We start from the raw sequence: 27,071 nt of genomic DNA, 5'->3' as shown, positions 1-27,071 counted from the left end.
ATTGGGACATCAAGATCCCATGCCCATTCTCTTTTTCTCTCCTTCACGCACGTCTCCATCATTGTGTATGAGTTTCATTCACCAATATGGTTCCTATCATCTGGTACTGCTATAACAGGTTCCCAAAAGCAACAGGACCACCTTCACCCTTCCTGTAGGCTTAAGCCTCCAAGATTGCAAGGCAAAACAGATCTTTTCTTTTAATAATTGATTTTGGCAGGCATTTTGTTATAGTGACAAACACAACATAAGAACTAAATATACATGTTTCTTTAAAGACAGGAGGTATATATATTTATCCACTTAAAAACTCCTTCCAATAGCTCAAAAGCCCCTTAAATGTGTAAAAACTACATGATGGGAATCACTCAGTCAGAAGACAGATTAAAAAGCATATTACACATTCATGTTTGTTATTTCCTCACAATGTTCAACAGGTTTGCACATCAAATGTGAAGACAGACCAGGAAAGCATAAAGGTTCTCTCTTTCCAAATATTCTACAGAGTAAGGGTTAAAAGGTAATCTAACAATGGACTTCTATCAGTGGCAGGCTTCTGTATTCCTTATTAACCCAATGTATTTAACCCTTAAAGTGCACACATCTGGGTCAGAAACAGGGTCTTGCCACCACACCCAAGAACCTGAGGCTAAATCTGCAGGACTCACATAGCAGATGGAAAGAAATGACACCTGAAGGTGTCCTCTGACTTCCACATGAATGCTGTGGCACATGCATGCCTCTATACACACAACATAAACCCATGTGTAAAAACATATGTCCAACATAGTCATCTGGTTGTGGAATGGTCTTGTAGAAATGTTTTATAAAATCAGCTTAGCAGCTTTAATGAATGCTGCAGAGAGAAAGAAATGTGCTGACGTCCACCATTTTGGACCAGCTAAATTCTTAGATGTAACTCAATAATTTTAGAGAATTAGAGTAAATGGCAAGATGGGGCAAGATATGCTAAGTAGGCAAGCTCATTTCAGAGTGTGTTATGAACAAGGAAGACAGTAAATAACCAAATATCACCACATTTTAAAGTCTTAATTTCCTTACCTTTCACTTTGTACCTGCCCTAACTAAGCTATTTAGTTCTACTGTCTAGTGAGTTTCTTGGTGACTTGAAGAAAGTCAGGTAAGTGATTTTAGGTGTTCGAACATAATTTATCAAGTCACTCAAAAGTAAATATTCCACCTCTAGAACTTTACGTACGTGACAGGCCAAAGATCATGGGGAATATTTGCTAATGGCAATGAAACAGATGCTGATGAGCTTGAGCAAGAATAAGCTTTGAAGCACATTTTGTTGAGCTTTAAAGGACAACCACGATATTTCCTTAAGCTGTAATATTAAGGTGTTTGCTTTTTCTTGTCTCATTCTAGGGGCTGTGGAAAAACAGAGCAGTGATGAAAGGGATGCTTACAGGCTTGTATCTCAGAGCATCTCTGTAGGAGCCAAACAAAGCTGCCTGTGCCCTCAGGAAGGCCCGAGACACTCCATCTCCCGTGGCTGTGGACTGCTTCTTCAGCTTATTTTTCAAGGCTGAGACCTGCATGGCAGAGAGGAACAGTTAAATTAACACCTCAGAAATTGGTACAGCGAGGTACGAACCCAATCAGCAGGCAAAGCACAGTGTCTGCAGGTCAGCCAAAATCCATCCTCCTCCCAGATAGCTTATCTTTTTAGCTGCACAGAGCACCTGCTGCTCTGTTAATTGAAACGAGAGCAGGAGAGGATAGCAATGTGCTAATGCAAATTGGTTCATGCTCTCTTTTTTTTCCCAAGGCCTCTTGACATAAATAAGCTTTAATTATTTACAGTAAACTGCTTGTGAGGCACTTTTCTGCAGGTTTTTAGCAATTATAACGTGTGTCTACTTGTTTGGAGATAAAGCTGGTTCAGGAGCATTCACTTTTATTGTGCACTGTTATTTGTTATGAGTCCTTCAAGATAATTTATAATTTTATTTCCTGTTTGATAGTATCATTTGCATAAATAATTTTCTCTTTTTATCATTAACAGAAAAAAAGAGAGAAGAGATAAATTTGTAGAGACCATATCATGAATGAAACATTACGTAATACTCCTTACACTTAATTCTACCTTGTCTCATCTAAATTCCATCACATTCTCCTAAGAAAAACATTCATATTCTCATTTATAAATGAAACAAGTCAGGGCACACGATAGGAACTAGTCTGCTTTCCCTATGTGGCTACTCTGAGATAAAGTCGTGCACTATTTCTCAGCACCACACGCTACACTGGAGTTCTATGTCACTGCCACATTGATCAGCAACTGAAACAAAATATCAATGTTTGAAAACAGAAATTTTTTTCTGGGAACCTGCAAATTTTGAAAAGTTCTTGAATTACTGCAATATTTCATGACTATTCTGTTTTCTAATTCAGAGTGCTATGCACTTTAGAATGCACTAGGAAAGGCGCGTGTGGGCTGGGTTAAGTGAGCTCATTCTTGGGGTGTTCCTCTTCTGTATTCATTTCATTAACTACTTTCAACTAGAACACAAAACTATCGTCTGTTCATCTGAAAACAGCAGATTCCATATACATTCCTCTTCAGTGTTTGAAGTAGAAAAATGTGAGGCTGCATCAGAAGCCTATTTTCTTATACAAATAAGAACTAATTAAGAGACAAATTTTAACTGGATTGCTCCCTCAACACAACATATTATCTCTATAAACTACCAGGTAATAAAATAATACCATTTATCCTTTACATACGTGCAGAAGGGAATGTTTTTATTTCTTTATTCAAGTAGTTCTGACTTCTCTTGTAGATGATGACTGTAATTGAAGTGTGAGCCTAATTAACAACTAAACTTTGAATAATGCTAATGAGAAATGAACACAGCACCAGAGGAAAGACCAGCTCTACAGGTGATAAACCTTCACAGTAGTGACATTTTCCAGTGTAAAGTCACAGTTACTGTGATCTCATCAAAGAAACAGACCCCCATTGGGTCCAATTATAACTATAGTTTTGAAAAGTTATTGAGTTATGGTATTCATAATCTATGCAGAAAGGCCTTTGTGGTATAGGTCTTCTCCCCATAGCTGTGATCTTTGCAATTTATATCCAAGCTCCACAGATTCAGATAAAAGTTTAGAGTCTAATTCATTTAGCCACAAAGTGCTAAACCAGATCCATTTCAGAGAGAGCTTTTATGATTAAAATCTAACCTCAATTTAGGTAATGCACATATTCATACAATAATGCAGTTCAACACACTACAGATTTATAGTCTTTATTCTGCTTTGAAATGTTATTTTTCTACATTTAAAGAAAAGTAGAGATAAATATCAAAATACATATTCAATTATTAATCTTCCCATAAGATTACGTTACAAGGAATATGCTTCCAATGGTTAATACAATTATAAAAACTAAATGAATGTTTTTAAAACATCTTTTCTACAGAAAATTTGAAGGCAAAAAAAATCCACTTATTTATAAAAGTCATGCCTTGTATCTTGCAAAATAAAGTTCCTCAAGTTGTACTTTTTAGTAAAACTGACAAGTCAGTTGTTCATGAATCAAGGAAACAGTCCTGTTAGGACAGCCGGCACACACTTATGGAATGCGGAGGTGGCACACACTCCTGCCTTTCCTTCACCATGCCCTGGAGTGCACAAATGCCACCAGAGCTACCCTGGAAAGTAGCCAGAACACCAAGCCCTTTGCAATCAAATGAGGGCACATCCTTTACTTCTCCAGCCAGTCACTTTCTGATTGCTTTGGAGCTCTTTGTAGATATCCAGAATACAAGAAAGGAAAGAAAAAGGAAAATTCCTGTTCTATAACTATGCTTTCCAAAATGACAGCCATCAACCATGTGAGCAAATAAATGTTCTCGTCCAAGTCCATATGTGCTGCAAATATGAAGCCGACCTTATACCTAGAAAATTCTGCATACAAAGAAACCTCACAGCATGTTTTATGTTCAGTATATTTTGAAACACTGTTTTGAGTATAGCGTTTATTGAAATACATCAGTAAATCAATTTCACCTACTCTTTGAATTTATGAATGAGCTTTCTAGAAGATTTGTAATGGTTGACCTGTGTGGCTCCCATTGTGTCTCTCCTGGTAAGTACTATGGGAAGTGACCATCCTATCTAATACATAGAAATATGTGAGACTTAGATTTCCCAGCAAGAAATGTGTTAATTTTTTTCTATTTTTTAAATATCCAGTACTTCGCAAAGATTTTTTTTTTATTTGCTTCTTCTAGACTGCCATAACTGTGACTATATCTGATTTCCAGGGACCAGAGGGACAGGTGAATTCAAGATTTCTATGAGTGAATATGGATGTTCAATAATAGTCTATCAAAATGAAATTGTTTTTTAAAATCCATTTTAGAAATAAGTACATTAACATAACCCCACTGTGTCACACCTTGTTGTTTTCACTGGCCTTTAGATCACTGCCGTAAATCAACACTGGTTACCATTGCCCTTTGGTGCTAATTAGCTTTTAACAGTTTTTAATCTATAATCTGATGGTGTCTCTTCTGAACTGTTTGCAATATCTGCTCTGGGAAATTGCATTTTCTACTTTAGTTCCAAAGCTTTTACATTTAGGTATGAAATAAATGTACATTTTCCTATTAACTTGTAAAACTTACATTAATGTATAACTGAATTCAGAAAAACATCTAGAACTTTGGTCATGGCGCTTTTATAGTGAAACAGTAGTAATCAGGTTTTCTTTAGGAAACTTCACCTCATTTGCTAAAGATTACATCACAGCTCATACTACACTTTATTTTTAGATAATTTTCTACATGTAGCTATCTTTTTGATATAGGTAGATTACACAGGTCAAAAATATTCAATGAAAAAAAAAAAGAGCCTTCAGAAATGAGTGTTTTATTTCTCTTCTAAAGTTTTTAGACTCCCTTCATACAAGGAGAATTGGGGCCTCCGAGTAGCTGTTCCTAGTATTAGAAGCAGGATCTCAGCACTGGGAGTTTACTTCCAAATCAATAATATTGACACCAGCTGTCCACGTTTTCCCTCTTAGCACTGAAATGACTGTGAATAAAAAGAGAGACATCTACAAGTAAACAGAGCAAACAGATACAAATAGAGTGCAATAGCATGTGTGCATCATAGCATGCAAGGAGGCTGGGATGGGGCAAATCTGCAGGGTGTTTTTCTGAAAAACAGTAGGCTTTTCTCTTCATTTCTACAGCATCATTCTGATAAAGAAAAATAACTGTTTTATCTAGATATTCCAATTTTATTTTCAGAATCATGGGAAAAAGAAAGGATGAAAGTGTCATGACAGTGACCAGCATGGCATGATAACCCTGTGAGAGTAGGAAGGGTGTGCATACCATGCTTTAGTACCCAGGGACAACTGGGTCATAGGTAGCAAAACCAGCACTGCACTGACACACCTAAATACCTAACTACATTGTAAGCATTATTAATAAGTGCTATTCTCACGACGCAACAAGGAAATTTCTCTTTGCAACAAATGGAGACCTTTACAAAAACCACAGCTGATCAAATGCAGAATTGTGGAGGCTATTCCCTACTGATATATTTATTTACAAGACAACTCTTGCTTCCAAGGCTCAGGAATCACTGCATAAAAGGGGTCAGAAAGACCGTAAAGGGAAGAGGAAGTGGGAGTTTGCTGTGAGATTGTGATCCCTACAAATGTTAGAAGCTATAACCATATAGTCTTGCCAACATGATCCTAATATTGACAACACCAATAGACATGCTAAGATGGATAGAGGAAACCCCAGTGCCTTAACTCTAGATGAAGAACTTCAGGTAATCAAAAGATGCTAAGAGCAGGAAGAGTGTATTGAATTTTCCAATACCAAGTGGTCATCCCTGGAAATATACACATAGAAGTAACATTAGATGGACTGAATAGGTTGTGTTTGTATATTCAGATGTACATACATGCAGAGAGAGAGAGGGGAGAGGGAGGGAAAAACACATATAACAATGATTTTTCAAAACAGGTATACTTATTATGTAGGCCACTGATAATAAAAGACACAATGAGTTTAGCTGTGCTATGAAAGGCTTGTGTAAGGTTTTGTGCTGATAAAAATGGTATCTAAGCTTGGCCAAAATTCTTTTCACTTCAGCTTCCTGGTAGTAGAAATAGATGTCAGTCCGCAAACATTAGTTCTTATCGTTCGTAATGGAAATCCTAAACTTTGAATAATGCATGGATAACCTAGTTATCTTCTTTGTGCCTTAGTGTAGGACCAGGCAAATGAGATATGAACTGGGGGGTGCGTCTCTTACCTGGATTTCTCCTTTCTTCAGAAGCAAAGTAGAAAACAAATAATGGAGTTGGTGGCTTCACCCTGGAGTTGATGTCTTATTGTGTCTTAAAGACGGAAGTTGCCTCACAGCTCTGAATTACTATCCTTTTAATTATTGTACAAAAAATAATTTTAACACTTTAAGTAATTGGATTTTTTAATTTTAGATGCTATAATTACAATATCATACCCTTTCCTTTTCTCTCTTCAAACCCTCCCAAATACTCTTCCTTGCTCGCTTTCAAACCTATGGTCTCCTTTTTCATTAATTACTGTTCTATACAATATGTGCTTTCAGGTCTGGCCATTTGGTATTGGATAAAATAAATAGTTGATCAAGATTGCTGAATCCTCTCCGTTACAGCATCTTAACCTGTACCCTAACTCACTTAAAATAGAAACGAACAGTGTTATACAAAAGAATATGTTAGTTATATCAAATAAAAGACATAGACTAAGCTCTGGCTTCTGTAGTTTGTCATGCTGGTAAACCTACAATTTAGCACTCAATGAACTGACACATCATAAGGTTCCAGCCAGGTCATGAGGAAATAGTACTATTAAGCCAGAGAAGAACACTGAACTATGAAAGGCAATTCCTTGAGTGACCATAGAGACCAACACTTCATTGTCCCTGCATTTAAGCCTAGAACAGGCCCTATCTCCCTGTCTCAGTCAATGAGGGAGCCATGCCAATCTATTCAACTGCACCTGTTCCTTTTCTTTACAACATTTGTATACTTCTATATTACTAGATGAGCCTTTGTCAAAGTCATGTAAGTGTCTTTAAACTGAAATATGTGTTTTCTAATTCAGCACTATATTACCAACTCTCAGAATATGGGTACACAGGAGGTGCTTGATAAATACATGCTAAGCCAATGAATGTGTCAAAAGTACATGAAGAAACAAAATTACCTGTTCCCTGTGTGGTTTTACCTTAACTCTAGGTTTCTCAAGCAGAATGTTCATTTATGATGGGCATCGGGATCATAATTCACTTCTAAGTTCACCAAGTCATGCAAGCCAGGTTTAGAACAGTTCTGAAGAAGTGTGCACAGTATTAACACACCTCAGTGCTGTCTTCAATATGGGAGAGTCAAGCTTTATAGAAGTAGAATAAATGGGAGACTACTTTGAAAGATGAAAGTTTGGCTTTCCTTGGCCACTCCTAATTAGCAGTAAGCAAGCAAAGAAGCACACCACTAATGCAGCGCACAGGGAAAGCATTAGAGAGGTGGGGGACATCTTTTAAAACGAAAGGCTTGAGGAAGTCTATGGAATCCATGAGCACTTGCAGACCCTAAAAGTAGCAAACGGTTAATCAACTTCATACATGACAAGATAGGGACATGTAAAGAGGACAGTCCCTAAAGCCTGGGCTAACTCTTACTCAACTGAGAGAAAATAAAGATATTTGAAATATTCACAAGGACATGTAAAGTAGGGGGGGCTTTACTTTTCCCTCTCCTCTTTTTATATTTAAGCCTTGTATATTTAAACTATACAATGAATATAAAAAGAGTAGGAAAATAGTAAGATATATAAAATATAGAAAAGATCAGGGATATAGTAAAGCCTGTAATATTTTACTTACAAGAAAACAAAATCTCTTATTTTACAAGTGTAAGAAAGCAGTCATTTTAAAGAAAATTAGAATGTCCTAACAGTAGAGCTTTTTCCAGTCAGGTGAGAAATAAAATGTTGTATTAAAGAGGAAAAATACATTTTGGATTTCTTTCTTTTTTCCTTTCTTTCTTTCTGAGAATTAAGTAAAAAGTGTCTTTATATAATATTTTGGATAGTAGCTACACAAACTTTTTAAAGCAAAGTTCTTGTGTCAGGAATGTAAAGAGTGTAATTGTCTTTCTCATCAGTAAGCCTCAGCCCACACTCATTACTTAGAAAGCACCACATAGAGTCTGCTAGCGGAGAGCTTTGCGTAACTGCAGCCAGAAGTGTGGTAGCCAGAATGCCTATGCACACACCTCTTCAGGGACAAACTGAAGCCAGGTTTGTTTCCTCAAGTCTATTCTTTTCATGAAATGTTCTCTATCTTACCCTATAAATTGAAGAAAGTTGTACTATTTTTTCCAGTATGGACCACTGAAAGCATTTGTTAGAGACTTCACTGACCATTCAGCACAATCAGAATTATAGCAGAGCTGTGACAAACCTGGAACTAATATTATATTCTCAAGGGTCTTACCTTCTTTATAATGCATACTGTGACATTTAACCTGTTAAAGCTTTCATGCTATATTAGAGGATCTAGTCAATGAATTAAACATTTATTGATAATATTCATGGCCACAAGAGACTAATTTCTATATTTTATAATTTTTAAGTTAATTTTAAAAATCCTCTGAAACAGTCCATTCTTTTGTAAACTGATTCTCAAACAAATAAACTCTCTGAAATGTGGCTACTCAAAATTTAATATCAAGTGTGTGCCTGGGGGCGGACAGTACTCTAGCTCTTCAGCTTCCATTTTTGGTGACTCATAATAATTTTTTATTTTTCTTTTTCATATTACAACAAATCCTTGGCATAGACCTTCAAAAGATATTTAAAAATCAGTGTAATAAGTATGAGAATTTACATATGTTTATAATAAGTGCTTCCTATTATTTTAGTAATTTAAAAGGTTTTATACCAAACATAGCTATCCTGTCACAGTATGCCCCAGTACAACAGGCCCTAAATTAGCATGGAAAGGGTACACAGTAGATTTTTAATATTTGTGATTTTAATTATACTGATTATTACATAGAATAACATTTAAATGCAGTAGATACTTTTACAAATCCTTATCACAGAAAGCAATTATTTTCCAACAATAGTAATTGCAAGCTGAAAATACTTTTTAGAAAACAGTGCTGAAAAAATTTAAGTCAAATATATCAGGTTGATATTCCTTTAACAAGACAGGAACGGCAGGCTGCTTGGGACTGGAACTGTAAATAAAGTATTCATTCCTCTTAAATATCCATCACATTTACTGAGAGGTTCTACGGTCCACTAAGCTACAGGACAAACCTTATCCACTAGAACTCTATCTATTAACAGTATGCTTCCTGTACCTCAATTTTCTTACCTACGATAAGGACATGTTCTTTAATGAATTAATATTATCTAAAGACGGTTATGCAAAAGCCACTTGCCTGTTACAAGGAATATTCTAACACAAGTAGCTCTGTCAGATGTCAGCTCTCAGGAGCTTTCGTCTGCAAGACTTCCTTTATAATCACTGATCTTAACATTCCCATAAGAACATAGTTCCTAAATCCTAGTATAATTCTAATTATCAGTATAATTTTCCAGCAAGTAAATAGGTTACCTTCTTACTTAATGAATAGTAACACTTTCCAAATTATCATAACATAATAATGACCAAAAAATTAAAATGAAAAGTAAAACACAAAATTTTAAACTGCTACATAATTAAATTAAATTTGTCCATAAATATATGGAATGAGAGATCTCAATAGTTCATTTTCGGAAATTATATGAACTCATTTGAAATTTCCCCTGATATATATAATTGAACATTTTTCCCCCACTCTCATAAACACAGTACAATAACACTAACTTTGATTGATGGCTACTTAGCCCTAAAGTTTCTTTTTTATTTCAGTATACTCCAACTACATATGTTTGAGAATGTCTACATGAATATTAATAAAATAAAGTCACAATACATTCATACACAACCCACCAAAGCATGTTTCAATGTGTCACCATCGTTATAAGTTTTTTTGTAAAATAATATCACTCCAAATAAAACATTTGGGTTCATTTGGTTTTATTTTGATGATCCAAATCTATAGTGAAATGATGAAATAAAAAGACAAGTGTTCTTGTCAGAAAACAGGAAGAAAGAGTTTTTGGGTTTCTTTTCTAAACCTCCCAAAAGGAAAACAAAGGATTCCTGAAGCATGCCCTGATTTATTTTTCCAATTTTAAATACGTTAAGAGCAGCGGAAGTGCTACTGGCGTGGTAGTATTTCTAACAGTCAATAAATCTAAAATATTATGTGTGAATATTGGAATGAAGCCATTAAGAAGATTACAGCATGCAACGCACCAGAGGGTCCACAGGAGAAAAGGGCTAGTAATTCAGGACAACTGTGACCACTGACCTTCGAGCAGCCGCGGCCACTGGTCAATGTGACACGGTAATAGAGTGCACATGCGCACAGTCACCCAGCCTGTAAGCATAATTTAAATGCTTTGGTGGATGATTTCAAAAGGGCCTCCTTTTAAATCTCAGTTAACTTATTAACTAATCAAACAATGCCAATAGCAATACCTTTCAGGCTTCAAAACTATTTATTAAATGTAAATCACACATAAAAATTGAGTTATTCAGGAATTTGTCAGATCTTACTTGAAACATTTGCATTTTTAAACTCTGTTGTAATACTTTATTACATTTCCTTCAGAGTTCTAAAGGGCAGCCTTGGAAAAACTGATGAAAACTAGAACTTTATTAGACATGCGTTGAACAATCGCCTAAAATATTTTAGAAATTCACCATAACTTTAAAACACCCCTATTTTCAACAAATGGCACTTGTTCTATCTCAGAGCTTTTATCTTCAGACAGCAGCATCTTGCCATCCGCCTGGGCTAACAGGCAGGGCTCCTTTCACCTAAGCTCACAATGGCAGTTAGCCTAACGTGGTGCTAAGGCAGCTGCATACTGACTCTTATAACCTCATATTTGCATCTGTGCATCTGTGAATGCTGCTTAGCATCCCTATACATTTAGGCCAATATCTTCATTACAAAATATCTACAAGAGAAGTAGTTCTCAGTTAAAAGGAACTCTCACTATGCTGAAACTTCAAAGACTCTTCCCAAGGACCGAGCCCAGTGGACTACACAGATCTGAATATCATGTAGAGAAAGGCTGGGCTCCTCTCTCTCCTTTGTAGTAAACAACCCTTCCTCCTAAAGATAACAGTAGGAAATGTGCATAACATAAGGAAAATGTTTTGAAAAGCTGGAATTCTATTTTCCTTAGTATTCTCTATCCAGTGAAAATTACATGGATAGATTTTAAAACGCATGGTAAATCCCTCCTAGCAGTCTGCAGAATTCCATAATGAAGCATCTGGTTGCATTAGGTTGGCAGACAATATCAGTGTCCACTGGTCTGAGTTTGGATTGCTCACACAGAACAGTGTTATTGCAGTGAGAACACAGTTCAGTTTAACGAACTTGAAGGTCTGGGAATGGTTTGATAAGCAGAAGTAAGTGCGCTTTGACATTGAATTATCATTTTCCTATCACTAGCCATAAGAACAATCTAGGCTAGTGTTAGTTTATTTTTGAAATTGTATATCTTTTAATTTATTTCTCAAACTTCTTAATAATGGAGAAAATAGAAAAAATATTGCAAAGTTTACTTTCAATTCTCAAATTTTAATAACCTTGAAAGCAATGGACACGTTGAGGGTTTTTTTTTAAAGAAGGAAGTTATTTTAAATTTAGAATTATGTTATAAAGATATTTAAACAGTCACTAAATATGTACAGAAATAGTACTAGTTTGCAATTTCACCCTAAAGAACATAAAAGCCAAAACTGAAATTTTACAGACTGTTTAATATGAAATACAGAATGTATCCCATTAAAAGCTGCAAACACAACAACACACACACACACACACACACACACACACACACACACACACACTCCGCAAGATCAAAGACTTGAAGAGAACTGGCACTTAATTTATCAGCTTTACAGACAAAAGACAGTTTTCGTCATTTCAAAAGAATCAGTTGTCTTTTATGACAAACTGGGTTTGCAGCTTAATTTACAAATAGAATTCTAAGTAAGCATTCTTTGCTCTGTGAAAGCAGATGACAAACTGTAGGTTTTCATTCTTGTGGCCCTCAGCAGGACAGGAAAGATTAAAATAAAACTGAAATAATTTAGAGAAAACAAATAAATGTTTCAGAAAGTTGAGAGAGATCAAAGCCAGAATTTTCTGACCCCAACTGTACAAGCATTTCTTATTATATTGACCAGTGCCATCAGATCATTAATTAAAAGGAAAAGCGCTGGCAGGTGGCAGGGAAGCAAAAGCCGATAATTGGCCCCTTCTTCTTCTTGCCTTCAAAAACTCTCTCATTCTTTGGCAAGACATGCCACTAGGCAGACAGAATGCCTACTTTGTAAAATAATGATTAAGATGAGATGAAGAGACTTGATGTTTAAAGAAACTCTGCCTAATGAATGCATCTAGCTTTTTAATTATGATCCCATTTTTACAATAAGGAATATGGTATTTCATTTAACATTTCAACTGCCAAAAGGTAAAAATATTAAAAATAGAATCCACATTGATTCTTCTTACAATCCTTGAACACTGACTTTAAAGGTTCAGATACAAAGTGGAAGATAGTAACTTGAGGGTCCAGCAACAAGCCTTCTTATTCACCACAGACATCCCTTGGACTTACCACATCACTGGGTAGGTTGCTCAAGTCATTAAATGGTGATTCTAAAGTGTTTGTGTCAACATTTAACACAACCACATCTTCCAATGATTTATTTTTCACTCTCTGTTTAAAAAACACAAATATGAAAAATCTTATAATTTTCTTACAAAATTACGATGAGCTTAGAAACAAAAAATATCTTAGTGCATTCATCATGGAAGAATTAAAGAATAAAATTCAATATTATAAAACAATATAAACAACTTCACTTTCTGAAAAAGAAAATCTGACTGTAATTCATTTTAAAAGATTTAATTAAAAAGCTTGCAACAGAAAATGTTCTCATCTAATGTCAAAAATTTAGCACAATGAAAACTTGTAAAATAGGTAGAGGTACATAAAATATAAAAACTGTAGCCTTTATCATCTGAACATCAATCTTATGACATGGTAATTTATTTCCAGCTTCAAATCTTTTTTTGGAATAAATATATTAGAGAGACAATTAAAAACCAGTAACTATGAACACAGCACTAAACTACATTTCAAGCTAATAACTATGCTCTTATACTGCCATGGCAATATGCATCGATGAGCAAGACTGAAAGGGAAATGGGAAGATAATGGAGAGACTACGAATATGTAATTTGCCAATCATGTCCTCACATGAATTTCTATTTCTAAAAATTTCTCAAATACTTTCTAAAGTGTAAAATTTAACCGTCTACCACACTGGCATATCTTTCCATGTTGTTTGAAAATTCAGTAAAATTGTATCTCAATAAGTTTACAAATAACAGTAAAGTATAAAAAAAATTTAAGTAGGTATAACTAAAGGGGAAATGCTTATAGTTTGTTTTCTCTGTTCCACATATCTACTTAAATTACTGAATTCTACTGTTGAAACACTCCTCAGATGTAACTGATGCCCTCAAGAAATGAAATGCAGCCATGAATCCAGAATTGCACATTCTTACAGGCCTGTGCGTGAGAGGTAATAAATAATTTCAGTGCAGCACTTTGAAGTGTCCTTCCACACCAGGCACTAAGTGCCTTTATTTAAGTGCAAGCATCACTATCTTTTTCAGAGCAGAAAAGAGGGGATAGGGAGGGAGGGAGGAGGAGAAGAGAGAAGAGGGGGAGAAAGAGGAAAGGAGGGATATGAGGGGGTGGGAAGGGAAGGGAAGGGAGGATGGGAGGGGAGGGGAGAGGAGAAGGGGACAGAGAGGAGAGGGGAGGGGAGGAGGGGGGAGGAGAGGAGAGGGGAGGAGGGGGAGGGGAGGGGAGGGGAGGGAAGGGGAGGGGAGGGAAGGGGAGGGGAGGAGGGGTACTGTATCCCTGGCTGTCCTGGAACACCAAGTAGACTAAACCAATCTTGAACTCACAGAGATCCTTCTGCGTCTGCCTCCCAAATGCTGTAATTAAAGGTGTGCTGTACTAGCTAAGTGACTCAATTTTAAACTAGTTTAATCAATTATTTAGTTACAAATTGACTCTGACTAAAGCGCCTCTGATCCATTTCAGAGTTCAAATCTTTGAGCATTTAGTTGAATGTCAAATCTCCTACAGAAATGATGACTTGGGTGAGGAACTTCTATGTGTTTAGAAATCAGTGTAGACTGTATTCTCAAGGGACCTGGTTCTCGCATTTGTCTTGCAAAAGACACTGAACTTACTACACATTTAGAGCTAAAGGAAGGCTACCTCTATGTTACACCAAAAAGCCATTTTTCTAATGATATAGCTGACACTCTATGTCTATAAATACACTCATTTCCCTTCCTTCTCATATATACAAAAACAAGCTTAAAATGCATGACTATATCATTACATATGTTAACTACATTTTAATAAAACTTTGTAATCAAAAAATATAATTCCATATTTAGGACATTTTAACTGTCAGAATATGATGACCATTTCATTCTTTTGAAGTGCCTCATGCCAGAAGAACGGGTATAATGCAGATGACTTAAAGCTACTTTTTCCAACGGGGAATAAGTTTGTCCAAACAGTCTAAAATAAGGACTCTGTGTCACCAAGATGCTTTTGATGACATTGGTACAAAGTCTGAATAATGGTTTCAATATATGTAGACTTTTTCAATTGCTTTTAGTTTTTAAGGCAGATAACAATATTAAATTTTGCTCAAGGGACCACTCAATAAAAGCAGGAAAAAACCTGTTCATTATTAACAAATTAACTAAAACCCTAATGTTAGAATAAATCTTTAAGTCCCAAGCAGTGGTACATGCCTGTAATCCCAGCACTCAGAAAGGCAGAGGCAGGTGAATCTCTGTGAGTTCAAGGCTAGCCTGGTCTACAAAGTGAGTCTGGGACAGCTAAGGCTACACAAGTGAAATCCTGTCTCAAAAAGCAAAACTCAAAAGAGAATAAATCTATATATGGAAAAGGGGGAAAGTGGGTTGGAATTTAACTACCTGAAAAATACTGATACTAGCATTCTATTTTTTTCTCCAAATCATGTGTTAACTGTGTCTTCTCTACCTAGGCATACAAGACAACAATGGCACCTCTTCCTCTGTTTCACTTATATGTCATACGTTTGTGGCGTACAATTTAAAAGAAAACATGAAAATAATAGTTTTTCAGAAAAGTAGGATCATAATGCTGGCCACAGGATGAGAGGCTGGTGGAGAACAGCGCGGAGCTGAAGGTGGCAGTCTCTCTCACGCCCTGGAGATCCAGCCCTTGCACACACTGAGGCTGTGTGCACCGTGCACACTGATGTGCTGTGACGGCCCAGGGCAGCAATCACAGAGGCTTAGGGACAAGGAGCAGCACCCCAGAGTCCTCTCCACATGAAGACAGGCCAGGCTGCCCGGCATCTGCAGCACCCGAGTGTCTCAGCTGCGGACTGAGTCAGCGCTTAACTTGACCCAGAGGTCTGGGTTTCAGGAACATAAAAGCTGTTTCTCTTATTCCAGAAATAAATTTGTACATTGAGAAGATGCTTTTTCATCATTCTTTACTCACAATTATGCAATTACAAGTGAAATGAAGTTTCTAAGAACATTAATTTCATGTTTTGGAACCTTGAGGTTTTTATGTGATTAATAATATTAGTCAAGATTGTCAGGACCAAAAAGAGGAGAGCACGTTTTAGATCTACTTCAAAAATAGTAGCAATTACTAAAGAAAGACAAAAGCTACTCATCTCTGTCTCATGTATTAACTATACACAAATACATACCTTCAGTTTAAAACATGTTTTGTAAAGTAAAAGCAAAAAGATAAAAATTTTCTTTTAAAACTGTTTGATAGTGACATAATGAAGAATGAACTATAATCTTACCATAGTTTAATAAAATTGCCAGCCGGGCGTGGTGGCGCACGCCTGTAATCCCAGCACTCGGGAGGCAGAGGCAGGCGGATCGCTGTGAGTTCGAGGCTAGCCTGGTCTACAAAGCCAACCCAGGCTAGCCAGGCCTACACAGAGAAACCCTGTCTTGGAAAAAAATAAAAAAATAAAAAAATAAAATTGCCAAGTGACTTTTCTTTCAATGTTCATTAGTGTTTTACCTGAACGTATGTCCGTGTGAGGGTGTCAGAAGGCTTGGAACTGGAGGTACAGACAGCTGTGAGGTGCTATGTGGGTCTGAGAAGTGAAATTGGGTGCTATTAACCACCGAGCCATCTCTCCAGCTCCACATGCACTTGATTTAAAGGAAGTCCAAATGCATCTCCTACCCTGTCAACAAGCTCAGCACTGACTGATAAACAAGAAAAGTGCAGTACACAAAGCTGTGGAAACTCCACACAGTCTAATTATGGCTCTAAATGTCCCATTTCATAAAAAGAACCAACTGAAGGTTAGAATCATCTTTTCCTTCGCTACAGCCTTTTTCAAAAAGTACAAAATCAATTTCAGGAGAAGATTGAGGGGAAAATAATTTAACTACACTTAAATTTTTCAAAAAATATATTTTAAAATTAAACTTTCTTTTTAAGTGGCCAATAAATATGTGATAAATTAAATACCTAATGTGCTTCCTCATCCACCATATTTTGGAAGAACCTAACTATTTGTTTTAAAGGTTGTTGTAGAAACATTCCATACACACAAATTTAACATAAGACCACCAGGCACTATCTCCAACTTTAAATACTTTTCATCTCTAAGTAAATATAAAATTATGTGTGCTATTAATACATTTAGTATAGAAACGATGGAAATTGAACTTTGTTACATTTAAGAAAAAAATCTGAGCAATTAATTGGATGAAATTCAAATTAGTGAAACCCAGCCTGATCTCACCACGGCTGAAATCTATCTGCTCAAGCCTCGCCTCTCACACTTCATCCTTGGCTTATATAGCATCTTAAAGTTAATAAAATACAAGGAGGAGTCACACATTTATCCCACTCCAACTTCAATATGAAAAGCATATTACACCTACTTAAATGGAACAAAAGAATTACTGCATTAGCGTTTGGAGAGCGGAGCCCCAAACTTGAGCATAGGTAGAATTCTATAATCAAAGCTTTTCTTGGGGATAGGACTCTGCCTTAATACAGAATGTTTTCTGATAAAAGCAAAGATCAGTGTTGAAAACTAGAGGAAAACCACCCGTAGCCCATCAGTGCGCTCATCAGGTGGGGTGTTCACTATTAATGTTGTTCTGAAAGGGCAGCAACAGAGAAATATGCCAATCTTAGAAGAAGTCCTTTCTAGGAATCTCACTGACTGTACATCCAAGTGTCTGAAGTTTAAAGAGTTTCCATTTAAGGATGAAGTAAACAGCAAAAATAGTGTTGAAATGACGTGATGACAACAGGATAAAAAAAACCCTACTAACTTCATCTCCCACAGTAGGACTGAAACCTTGACCTTAGAAAGGATGTTCATTGTCTTCTCCTTGGATCTGCCTATCACGCCAGCCCCTGTGCACCCCAAGCTGACTTTGCATTGGGGGAATCCTTGCTCAGCCCCTTAAAGACGTGTATCACAGGAATGAGCCATCACACCCGAGTAATATGTTTGTCATTGCTACGTTAAACTTATGGTTTGAAAATCAACTGATAAACTGGAAATAATCAAGCATAAAAGAAAGGAAACCTGATTTGGTGAATCAGAAACACATAAAATTTCAAAATATTGTCCTAAATATAAGATACAGAAAATCTCAAGGTGTAAGAGATTCATCAGGGAACAAGAATTTCAGTATTTAAAACTGACCATGTGACTTCCAGCACAACCAATCCCAGAGGCTTTATGCCGCCACAGGGCAAACCAGTATACAGTATAAACTGAAGTGATTTCAGTGGCACTTTCTGAAAACACCCCCTTAAGTTCATCTATAACACCAACCTCATATATCTTAGCATTTGTCAAATATGTTTTAAATAAGACTCTTATCTATTGCTTCTAATTTAATAGGTTTCATAACTATCTTACTGTGAAAGATACTCACCTCTATGAGGCTGGAGTGTATTCCAATCAGGTATGGCATTGGGGCACTAAATTAAAAATATACATGTGTGTATAGATTCACATAGTTCATTAAACTGAAACAACATAAAGATAATTCAAATGCTTAAAAACTAATTTCAAGTGCTCAGTTCCAACATAAGACATTACAGATATTCAACATTGCTCAATGGATAAAAGTTATTCATCTTATAGGCCATTACTATATTTAAAGCTGGTTTATACAAAAATCTCTAAATCACTTATTAAATCAAAAGTTCTATACCTAAATAACATTTTATTTAAGAAGACTATCAGGGTGTATGTAGGTCACATTGAATCTTTTCCATATACTTGATATCAAATATCTTCTAAATAACCATCAAAAGTATCTACTCTTTTTACTCGTGTTTCTTGTTCAGTTTGATTATTTCTGTTATTTTAATGGATCATCATTATTTCATACCTATTGTGTTACTGAATACCTACTGTGCCCATCTACCACTCAGGTACCAAATATCCATCTCATGCTGTTTTCACACTGTTCTAGAACCAGTGGTGCAGGCCTAAGTCCTCTGTGCTCCTTCCTTCATGCACATTCAGATTAATTCTACTTTTACTGTTCCTAATATAATAATTTTAATAAAAAATGTTCAAGTCTAAGGCTGATTTTAAATTAATTATTTTACCAGATCCAGGTACTAGGAAAGAAATTTACACACAGTGAGAAACAATACAGATGGGACACATTTCTTCCTGGATATTACATGCTAGCAGGAAATACAGACACTAAGTCATTTTAGTATGTTACATATGAATTCGCTAAATGTTAAAATAATTGTTAGGAAATAGAAGATGCAAAGTATTCATCTTGAAATTTCAAGCTAAATTATAAAAATATGAGGACAGACAAATGCTTATGAAATGATAAATAATAGGACAATATTTTTAAAAACACATTTTGGGAAATCCTTTTACAGATATTTCTGACCTTAAACCTTTCATGTTAATGCAAATCCTGTTTCTCAAAGGCTTATAAGATGCTCTGAGCATCTGTTATTACACAGAAGTGCCCAGGCCTCCTACATGTGCACTTAGTAATGGTGATGGTAACAGACCCTGACTGGCCAGATGTCTCAAGTCATCTTAGAAAGTTCAAAGTTTAGTTAAGGATGTCTAAACAGTACCCTATAGATCCAGAATCCCAGGAACCATAAGTTATGCTGTTTCTCACTCCCATGTACATGCAGTTCATTACTGCTGTATTAATCCTCATTCCAGTTGCCTTTGCTTACTGTAGCCTTGTTCCTTCACATTCTTTTAAAACATCTGCACAGCTGAGCATCTGGATGGAGTTGGTGTAATATTCTGGAAACTCCACTTGACTACTTACATGTCTTGATCTCCTAAGGGACTATCAGATTTTCTACCTTCAAAGGGGAAGAGACATAAAGTGGACTGTGGGCCTTTGCTGGACGGGGAAGGTGATTATTGCCCTAGCCCTAGTCCTTGTCCCTGGGTTCCTTCTGCGAGTCCACAGAAGACAGAAAATGCACATCACTATCCAGGTGCCAAGGGCAGCTCTGAGCAACTGTTACACAACAAGCTGGCCGGCTCCCAGTATCTTAAATATGTCACGCCCACCAAACGTTAAAGATAGAATAGCAATGCGAAAATCCATATGTGAACTTTCACTTCCCCAGAGGTTTAGAATATTTTACCAATAAGACTTATAACACAAAAAGTGTACAGCATCTCAAATTCTAAAAGATGCCTTAATAATGTCAAAATACTCAAGCCTTGTAAAACTAGTTAGTATGTCCATTTAAAAAATGTTGGACATGCACTGAATAGACTAGTGTTTCACAAGACAGGAGTCTAAACTATTCAATAATTCTGGTAAATAAATTCAGAAGAGCTCTTTAAATATTTCTGAAAGACTCTTGGTCTCTGAGATACAAATGATATATTCATATAAATTAAGCTAGAATGAAGATTATATAGTAACAGGCTCCTAAGACAAATGGCACCACTGAGCATTGCTGTACAGCTTATTTTTCTCACTAATTTTTAGCAAAATCAAAAATGCACGGATGTTTGAACTAAAAACGCAAGAGAATAATTTTCTAAAATCATGATATTTGACAGAATGTAGTGTTTATATATAGAGTCAAATGTATCTATCCTATTGTGGCATAAGCTAAATCTCATGCAAAGTCACTTTGTGATCACTTTGATGAGAGCATTGGGCCATCAAGAAGTGCTCAGTGTTGACGCAGATGCTCTATTATCCACGTGTAAGGCTGTCTCGGGTCCTACTATCTGTGGTAGAAAAGACAGTGCCTGGCTCAAAACTGCTTCTTCTTTGTGGGAGAATCTTTACTCAAAATCACTTTTCCTTTTTCCTTCTTAAACTTACTTACAAAGAAGCTGCCATGACACATACTATTGCAGCAATCAGGGTAGTCTGAAAGAATGTGTGTGTGTGTGTGTGTGTGTGTGTGTGTGTGTGTGTGTGTGTGTGTGTGTGTGTGTGCGCGCACGCGCGCGTTTAATTTTTTATTTATTTTTTTCCTAGAAATTAAATCTGAGTATTTCAAAGAAATTATCAGGGAAGTCAACTAAATGACTGCTTTAAGCACTGCATGAGGCAGAGAAGAGTCTATGATAATCTTGGTGGTCTCACAGCCACACTTCCCCTTACATGCTTATGGATCCACAGAATTTTTAAGTGTCTGACAGTAGATGTGCCTTGCTGGAGTACTGTTATTTTGCTGTACGAAGAAAACAATTCCTCCCAATAGATTTCCTGAACCTAGCAAGAGTGTTGTGCACTATTGCTCCGAGTACTGCCCCCGTGTCTCTTTTTGTGACTCTGCTATAGCAATTACAATGTTACAGGGTTATTCTATAGTGGATGTGTGCACGGAAGTGTGCACATAGCCATGAACATGCATTTGTTTCTCCTGGTGAATAAACAAGTAAAGAAGCACATTCATTTCATTACGTATTCACAGCTTGCCAAATAGGTGGTCTTTAAATGGTGGATGAGTGATTGCGTGAGTTGGATGGGTGGGTGGGTGGATAGATGGCTGGACTAAGGGGTAAGACTGCCAAAGGACCAAGATGTGATATTCATCTATGGTCACAAGAGGGCATTATGGTTCTCCAACACCAGGTGCAAACACGGAAGTCTTTAGTGGATCCAACTATTTCAGAAACTGCAATATCCCAATCACTCTGCAGTTGAGCAAGATACACGTACTCCTCAGAAACTGCGGCCCCATCTGGACCTTGATGTGAATCATCTGTTCCGTGCCCTTGATACTCATGTGATAACTTACATGTTTCTTCTTTCCGCATGTATCAGTATTTTCCTGGTATCAAGGATATAAATAGAGGGAGAACCATTTTCTCTAGGAAAACTGCTCACTCCATCATATTTTCTGATGATAGAAGGAAGTCACATAGATGGGTAGACAAAAACTGAGCCTATCATATGACTTTAGGGCTCAGAAAGTTTCAGTAATGCCTTGTTTGAACACTACACTCAACTCAGAACCAGGAGTACCTGGCATGAAGGCTGTTAGAACTTGTCCTAAGGTCTATTTCTAGCATTAGAAGTAAGCAAGCAACTGGAAAGAACAGGGGGAGAGGCTTCTCATGGCGAAGCAGCAGGAGAGACTTGTCAGCAGGGTCAGAATCAGGAAAATAGCTCTAGAAAGAATGTGTGTAGCATCGAATACTTTTAAATAACATTTTAGAAAACTTTAAATATATAACACTACAGAGATTGGAGCTTAAAAGTCCACCAGAACATTTTAACAGGAAAATTATGATGTAATTAAAAATTGCAAAATGTAATTCTAAACCTATAATTAGTTCTCAAAATCACTTTAATTGTATAAGACTTTTAGAAAAGAGAATTTTAAATGTTTAGTCACAGAATGCTGTATACAAAAATCTATTGTGTATGTCAAAATGAACAAACTGCATTCTCTGCCTTTAAGGAAGAAAAATATTTTAAGTATATTAATCAAAAGAAAACTTTTAAAAAGAGTAACAGAGAAGCTTACTTATTGATCTGGCTTTAGACTTAGATTTGTGTGTTACATTTCACAATATAATTAAATTACATCCTGTAATCTACAGAATGATTTTCCCTTTCAAGTTCCCCAAGGAGAGAACAGCAGTAGGGAGTCACTGGTTCCCTACTCCACAGCATGAGGCATACTGCTACTACACTATGGAAACACAGGGCAGCAGGGTAGTCAATCCCGACCAGTGTACGCAATGTCATGAAGAAGCCTAGTCACAGACACTTATTTAACACCCACCACCCCTTTGTATAAACACTGTATATTTAAATAATCACAACCCTTAAGTAATTTTAAATAATGTCTTTCCTGAAATTTTTAAATAAATATATTAATTCAAAAGAACTCTGACTTTCACTAATACCTGCTTTGATATAAGGAAATCATCAATGCAAAATCATTTCTCTCTCCTCTCCTCTTCTTCTTAGTCTCTCTCTCTCTCTCCCCTTCTCCCTCTCTCCCTCCTTCCCTCCCTCCGCCCCCCCCCCCCCCTGTGTATCATGCATGTATATAAAGGCACGGTTTGGAGAAAAAAAAATCTCAACAAATTTATTAAACTTTACGTTATGCCTGAGGTGATTTTATGGTGGAAACATAATTACTGCAATGGAGTCTAGTTCGTGAGTAGGTAGCTTCTCCATACACAGTCAAAGCCTCTGTGCTGGAGTCTCCTCCTTGTCTGGCCTTACTACACACAGCTTTGCTATGTCCCAGTCAGACAGAACAAGGAGGGCATTGGCCACTGGTCTACTTCCTCGTGGTCTGACTGAACTCAGATTACTGAGCTCACTGGGAGCTGTCTCTAAATCCAGCCAGTTCTCACAATTACTCTCACACTTTGCACACTGTTTTTCATGATTGTTTTAGGCTGACACTTTGCCTTACACCAGACTCTGAAAAATTCTTGTCTTGGAAGCAAGCACTTTGACAATACTTTGTTTTCGGGGTGCTACTAAGATAGGATGTGAAGGAAAAGGGTGTCACAGCTTACCCTATAGAGCCAATGGGTTATGGGTAGATTTGATAAATAAATTCTGATACCTGAAATACTGTTCTCTGACTGACACCAGAACCCTTGTATAATCTTTGAGCCACAAAAGCAAATTATTTTTCTTATACATTTTTTTCTAAATGACTACAGAAGGAATTTGAAAATTTTAAAGAACCATACTTGCCAAATCTCAATTTTTGTTATCATTGGAAAGAACTCCTCTGACACATACTGAAATGTTCTCTAATATTTACAACGAATCTGAAAGTCAGGGTTCCATGGTTCCTTCAGTCTATACTGGCTACAATGTAAAGGTCTTTTTCTGATGGTGGAGCCTAGGTTAGAGGAGTCTGGTGGAGGCCAGCTTACCAGCAGTAGTCCAGCAGGTGTGGAGGGAGCACGGGGATGTATATGTGTTGCCAGTACATGGGGTAGAGCAGAGCAGCCGATCCATGGACACAGGCAGTTAACTGAAATTCACAGAAGGGTAAGAATAGTAAGGAGCTGCTGGCCTCTAAACAAAAAGGCACGTTCAAGATAGCAAAGATGAGTGATCCTCATACAACAATTTACACAGTGACATAGCTCACGCTGTTTTTACCAGCTCTACATGTAAAAGACTGTGTCTCAAAGGACTCTGAAAAACACACAAACAGCAAAAGGGGTTTCTTGTGAATCATACGCAGATTGTTATATTCAACTTGAAAACATAGTTGGGGTCAAATTTTGGACCATAAGTAAAAGTTGAACTGAAAAAAAACTCGTGAGTCTCTTAGAAAATACTGTAGGAAACGACAATTTGTGCGGCACAGTTTGCGCATCACTCAGATTAATACAACACGATTAAATATGGGAAGAAGAGAGGCTGAAAGCTCCTGAGGGATATCATTAGGGCAAATTGCCAAAGAATGAAACATGAGCCAGTCAGGAGAGTCTGGAAGCTGCACTAATACCAGGGGACTTGAATGTTCGACAGTTGGAGCTTCAGTAATGTGTGAACTGTGGGTTACGGTATCAAGAGACTCTGTTCACTGACACATAGAATGTCACTATTGACCAGCGAGCTGCCCAAGCTTGACAGCTGTACTACAGGAAGCCAAGTATATCATAATTTCATATTTAAACTGCTCATTCCAAATTAACATTTTGTTTCCTAGCTTTATATCACAGCAGCTGCAATTACACTGTTGCTACTTTAGAGGTAATTGCCATTTTAATTGTTATGTTTTGGCAAGCAGTTAATTAAAATATTTTAATGCTTAACAAAGGGATACCACTTTTTTCTCCCTCCTAACTAATCCCCCATTTTAAAAACTACTGTAGTTATAAAGTATATTTTTGGTGATTAAAGGAACAACTAAACCAGTATTCTCTTTCATTGTTTTAGGGTTTTACTATAGTCTCCATTTCAAGGTTCCCAATTAAGCCATTTTATTTAACTTGAAAACAAGAATCATGTGTGTGTGTGTGTGTGTGTGTGTGTGTGTGTGTGTGTGTGAAAATGAACCACAGACTTCCCATAAGAAAACAGCTCCATATTTTTAAAAGAAGTTAATGTATACACACAATAACGGTACCTAAAACAATACATGTGCACAAAGCAGTCTGAATGTCATTAACAGCACCATTGTTCTATATGTAACTATAAAATAACTGCATTCAATAAAAAAATCAATTATGATAATGTGATCTAAAATAAAAACATTACAATTTTCAATCACCCTTTTCATGTATAGTATGTATTTTCCAGTCAGACATCTTATCCATGTTAGGTGACAAACAATGCAATCTGACTCAAATTTACTATCTGATACCAACACAGGAGCATTCCAGCGCCTTGCACACAAGCTTTGTTACTTTTCACAGCACTCTTCCAGTAAATAATACTTTCAATTCCTTGATGACAGCAAACATTATGCCACTAGGAGGCATTCAAATACTTCAATTTAACAACTACAGACCAGGGGTCTGAGTAGGTTACAAAGCAGGTTGGAGACTGAAAATGAGGCTGAAATACACATCCCTCAAATTCTCCAAGAGCTTTCAGACACTGGGTGGGAACTTTGCATTTTAAAGTGTTCCAAGCTAAGAAAGTTTACAACCCTTTCTTTAAAGGGCCTAGTTTCTTCAGGTGGGGACAAAAGACTTCTGTTAACATCTCATTTAAAACCCTAAAAGGGAAATCTTTCATTCCTTATTGAGAAATGAGAAGCAAGAAAGAAAAGCACATGTCAAAAAGACAAGCCGCCATGTGGGCAAGACTTCACTGAGTGCCTGAAGTGCGAAGCAAGCAGCAGATGCCCTGTAGCTACCCCTACCCACAAACTGATCATCCCCCAAACATGGTACTTAGCATTCACTAGCAAGCAATGGCATTGTGTGGCAGGATGGACTGGCTTCGTAGACGATGGGTTTTAAGACCATAGATGCTGAGTTACAAATCCCTGCACTGCACTGTCATTTGGCAACTGATACCCTTGCTAATCAAGCCTACCAGAGGAGAATTAAGTCATACCACCATTGGCTACTTCCCAGACAAGGACTGTGTGGTTGCTGGGAATTGAACTCATGACCTTTGGGAAGAACAGATAGTGCTCTTAACCTCTGAGCCATCTTTCCAAGCCCGAAGAATCTCTTTTTAACAAGTGTCTGTCAAGCACATACATACTTATGAAGACAAGAAGACCAAAGAAGATCCAATATTCACTACTCACCCAACAGTCACAAAAGATATAAAATGTTAAAAATTGAGCAACTATTATAGGATGAAATTTGAAAAGAAGACATCAAAGTTACAAGTAAAGAAAATCACAATTGTAAAGAAATGCAACTAAGAAACTAAACATACACATCTAGGTTTCATGAAAATAGCCCTCAGTTTACCTGATAGAGCTCTGATATTAGTGAGGGGCATGGCTTGTGATACCTGCTCACATCACCTGCTCCCAGGTGCATGATTTTTAACATATGAAGTTTACACTGATGGTGTGTAAGCACTATCAGTCACAGGTCAAACATTCTTTATTCTGAGATAACATCAATTCTAGTTTTTCATGATCTTAGTAAAAATTCTTATCTGACCCATGTGACACACATATATATATTCAACAAACAAAATATACCCAAAGATTAAGTCTAAATGTTTTAAAGACTGCTAGTAGCTGTGAAATCAAAAAAATAATATCATTTATTTGCTTACACCAACAACAAAATGCTAGTACCTCTCCATGCTATCCTACATCCCAACAGACAAGGACATGATACTGAACACACAGAGACCCAGTCTTCATGAAGCTTACATGCCTTGAGGAAGACTAACAGTGAGGATATCATACCTTGAAAGTTGAGCATTCTTACGTAAAAATTCCAGCACCCAAAGGCCTCCAAATTCTTTTATTTATTTATTTTTAAATGCCAACACGACAATAAGTGAAAAACTGAACACCTGACTTCACGTAGCAAATACTAGTCAAAATGCATGTGTACTAAAAATGTTAAAATTACCTTCAGGTTACATGCCTAAAAACATATGAAATTTGAATTAAATATTTTATAGTATATCTGCAAATATTCTGAAGCCAAAACAATATGAACCATTTCTGGTCCCAAGTATTTCAGACAGGGTATTAGTTAAAAACGTTATGAAGAAATCTAAAACAGAGTGAGTGCAGGATAACAGAAAAGCTTTTACAGAGGATTCTAGGCTACTTCTGATGTGAGACCCAAATGAGTAGGAGAACAGACTCCTGTGGAACCAGGAGAACATTCTT

The 27,071-nt window shown here is 36.7% G+C and overlaps 1 protein-coding gene across 1 annotated transcript in view; it reads right to left on the bottom strand.

Annotated features, from left to right (window-relative positions):
* Nucleotides 1-27,071, bottom strand: part of Dennd1b (DENN domain containing 1B) — a 204,839-nt gene that overhangs the window by 60,196 nt on the left and 117,572 nt on the right. The window contains exons 11-14 of the mRNA XM_051147519.1: nucleotides 23,671-23,771; nucleotides 18,218-18,263; nucleotides 12,804-12,905; nucleotides 1,431-1,556 (exon numbers count right to left, since the gene is read on the bottom strand). Of these exons, the coding sequence (XP_051003476.1) occupies nucleotides 1,431-1,556; nucleotides 12,804-12,905; nucleotides 18,218-18,263; nucleotides 23,671-23,771 (375 nt within the window). The remainder of the gene's footprint in view (nucleotides 1-1,430; nucleotides 1,557-12,803; nucleotides 12,906-18,217; nucleotides 18,264-23,670; nucleotides 23,772-27,071) is intronic.

This window comes from Acomys russatus, chromosome 6, assembly GCF_903995435.1.
Source record: "Acomys russatus chromosome 6, mAcoRus1.1, whole genome shotgun sequence".
NCBI lineage: Eukaryota > Metazoa > Chordata > Mammalia > Rodentia > Muridae > Acomys > Acomys russatus.
The sequence above is the reverse complement of the archived record's forward strand: the minus strand, read 5'-3'. Positions and strand labels throughout refer to the sequence as shown.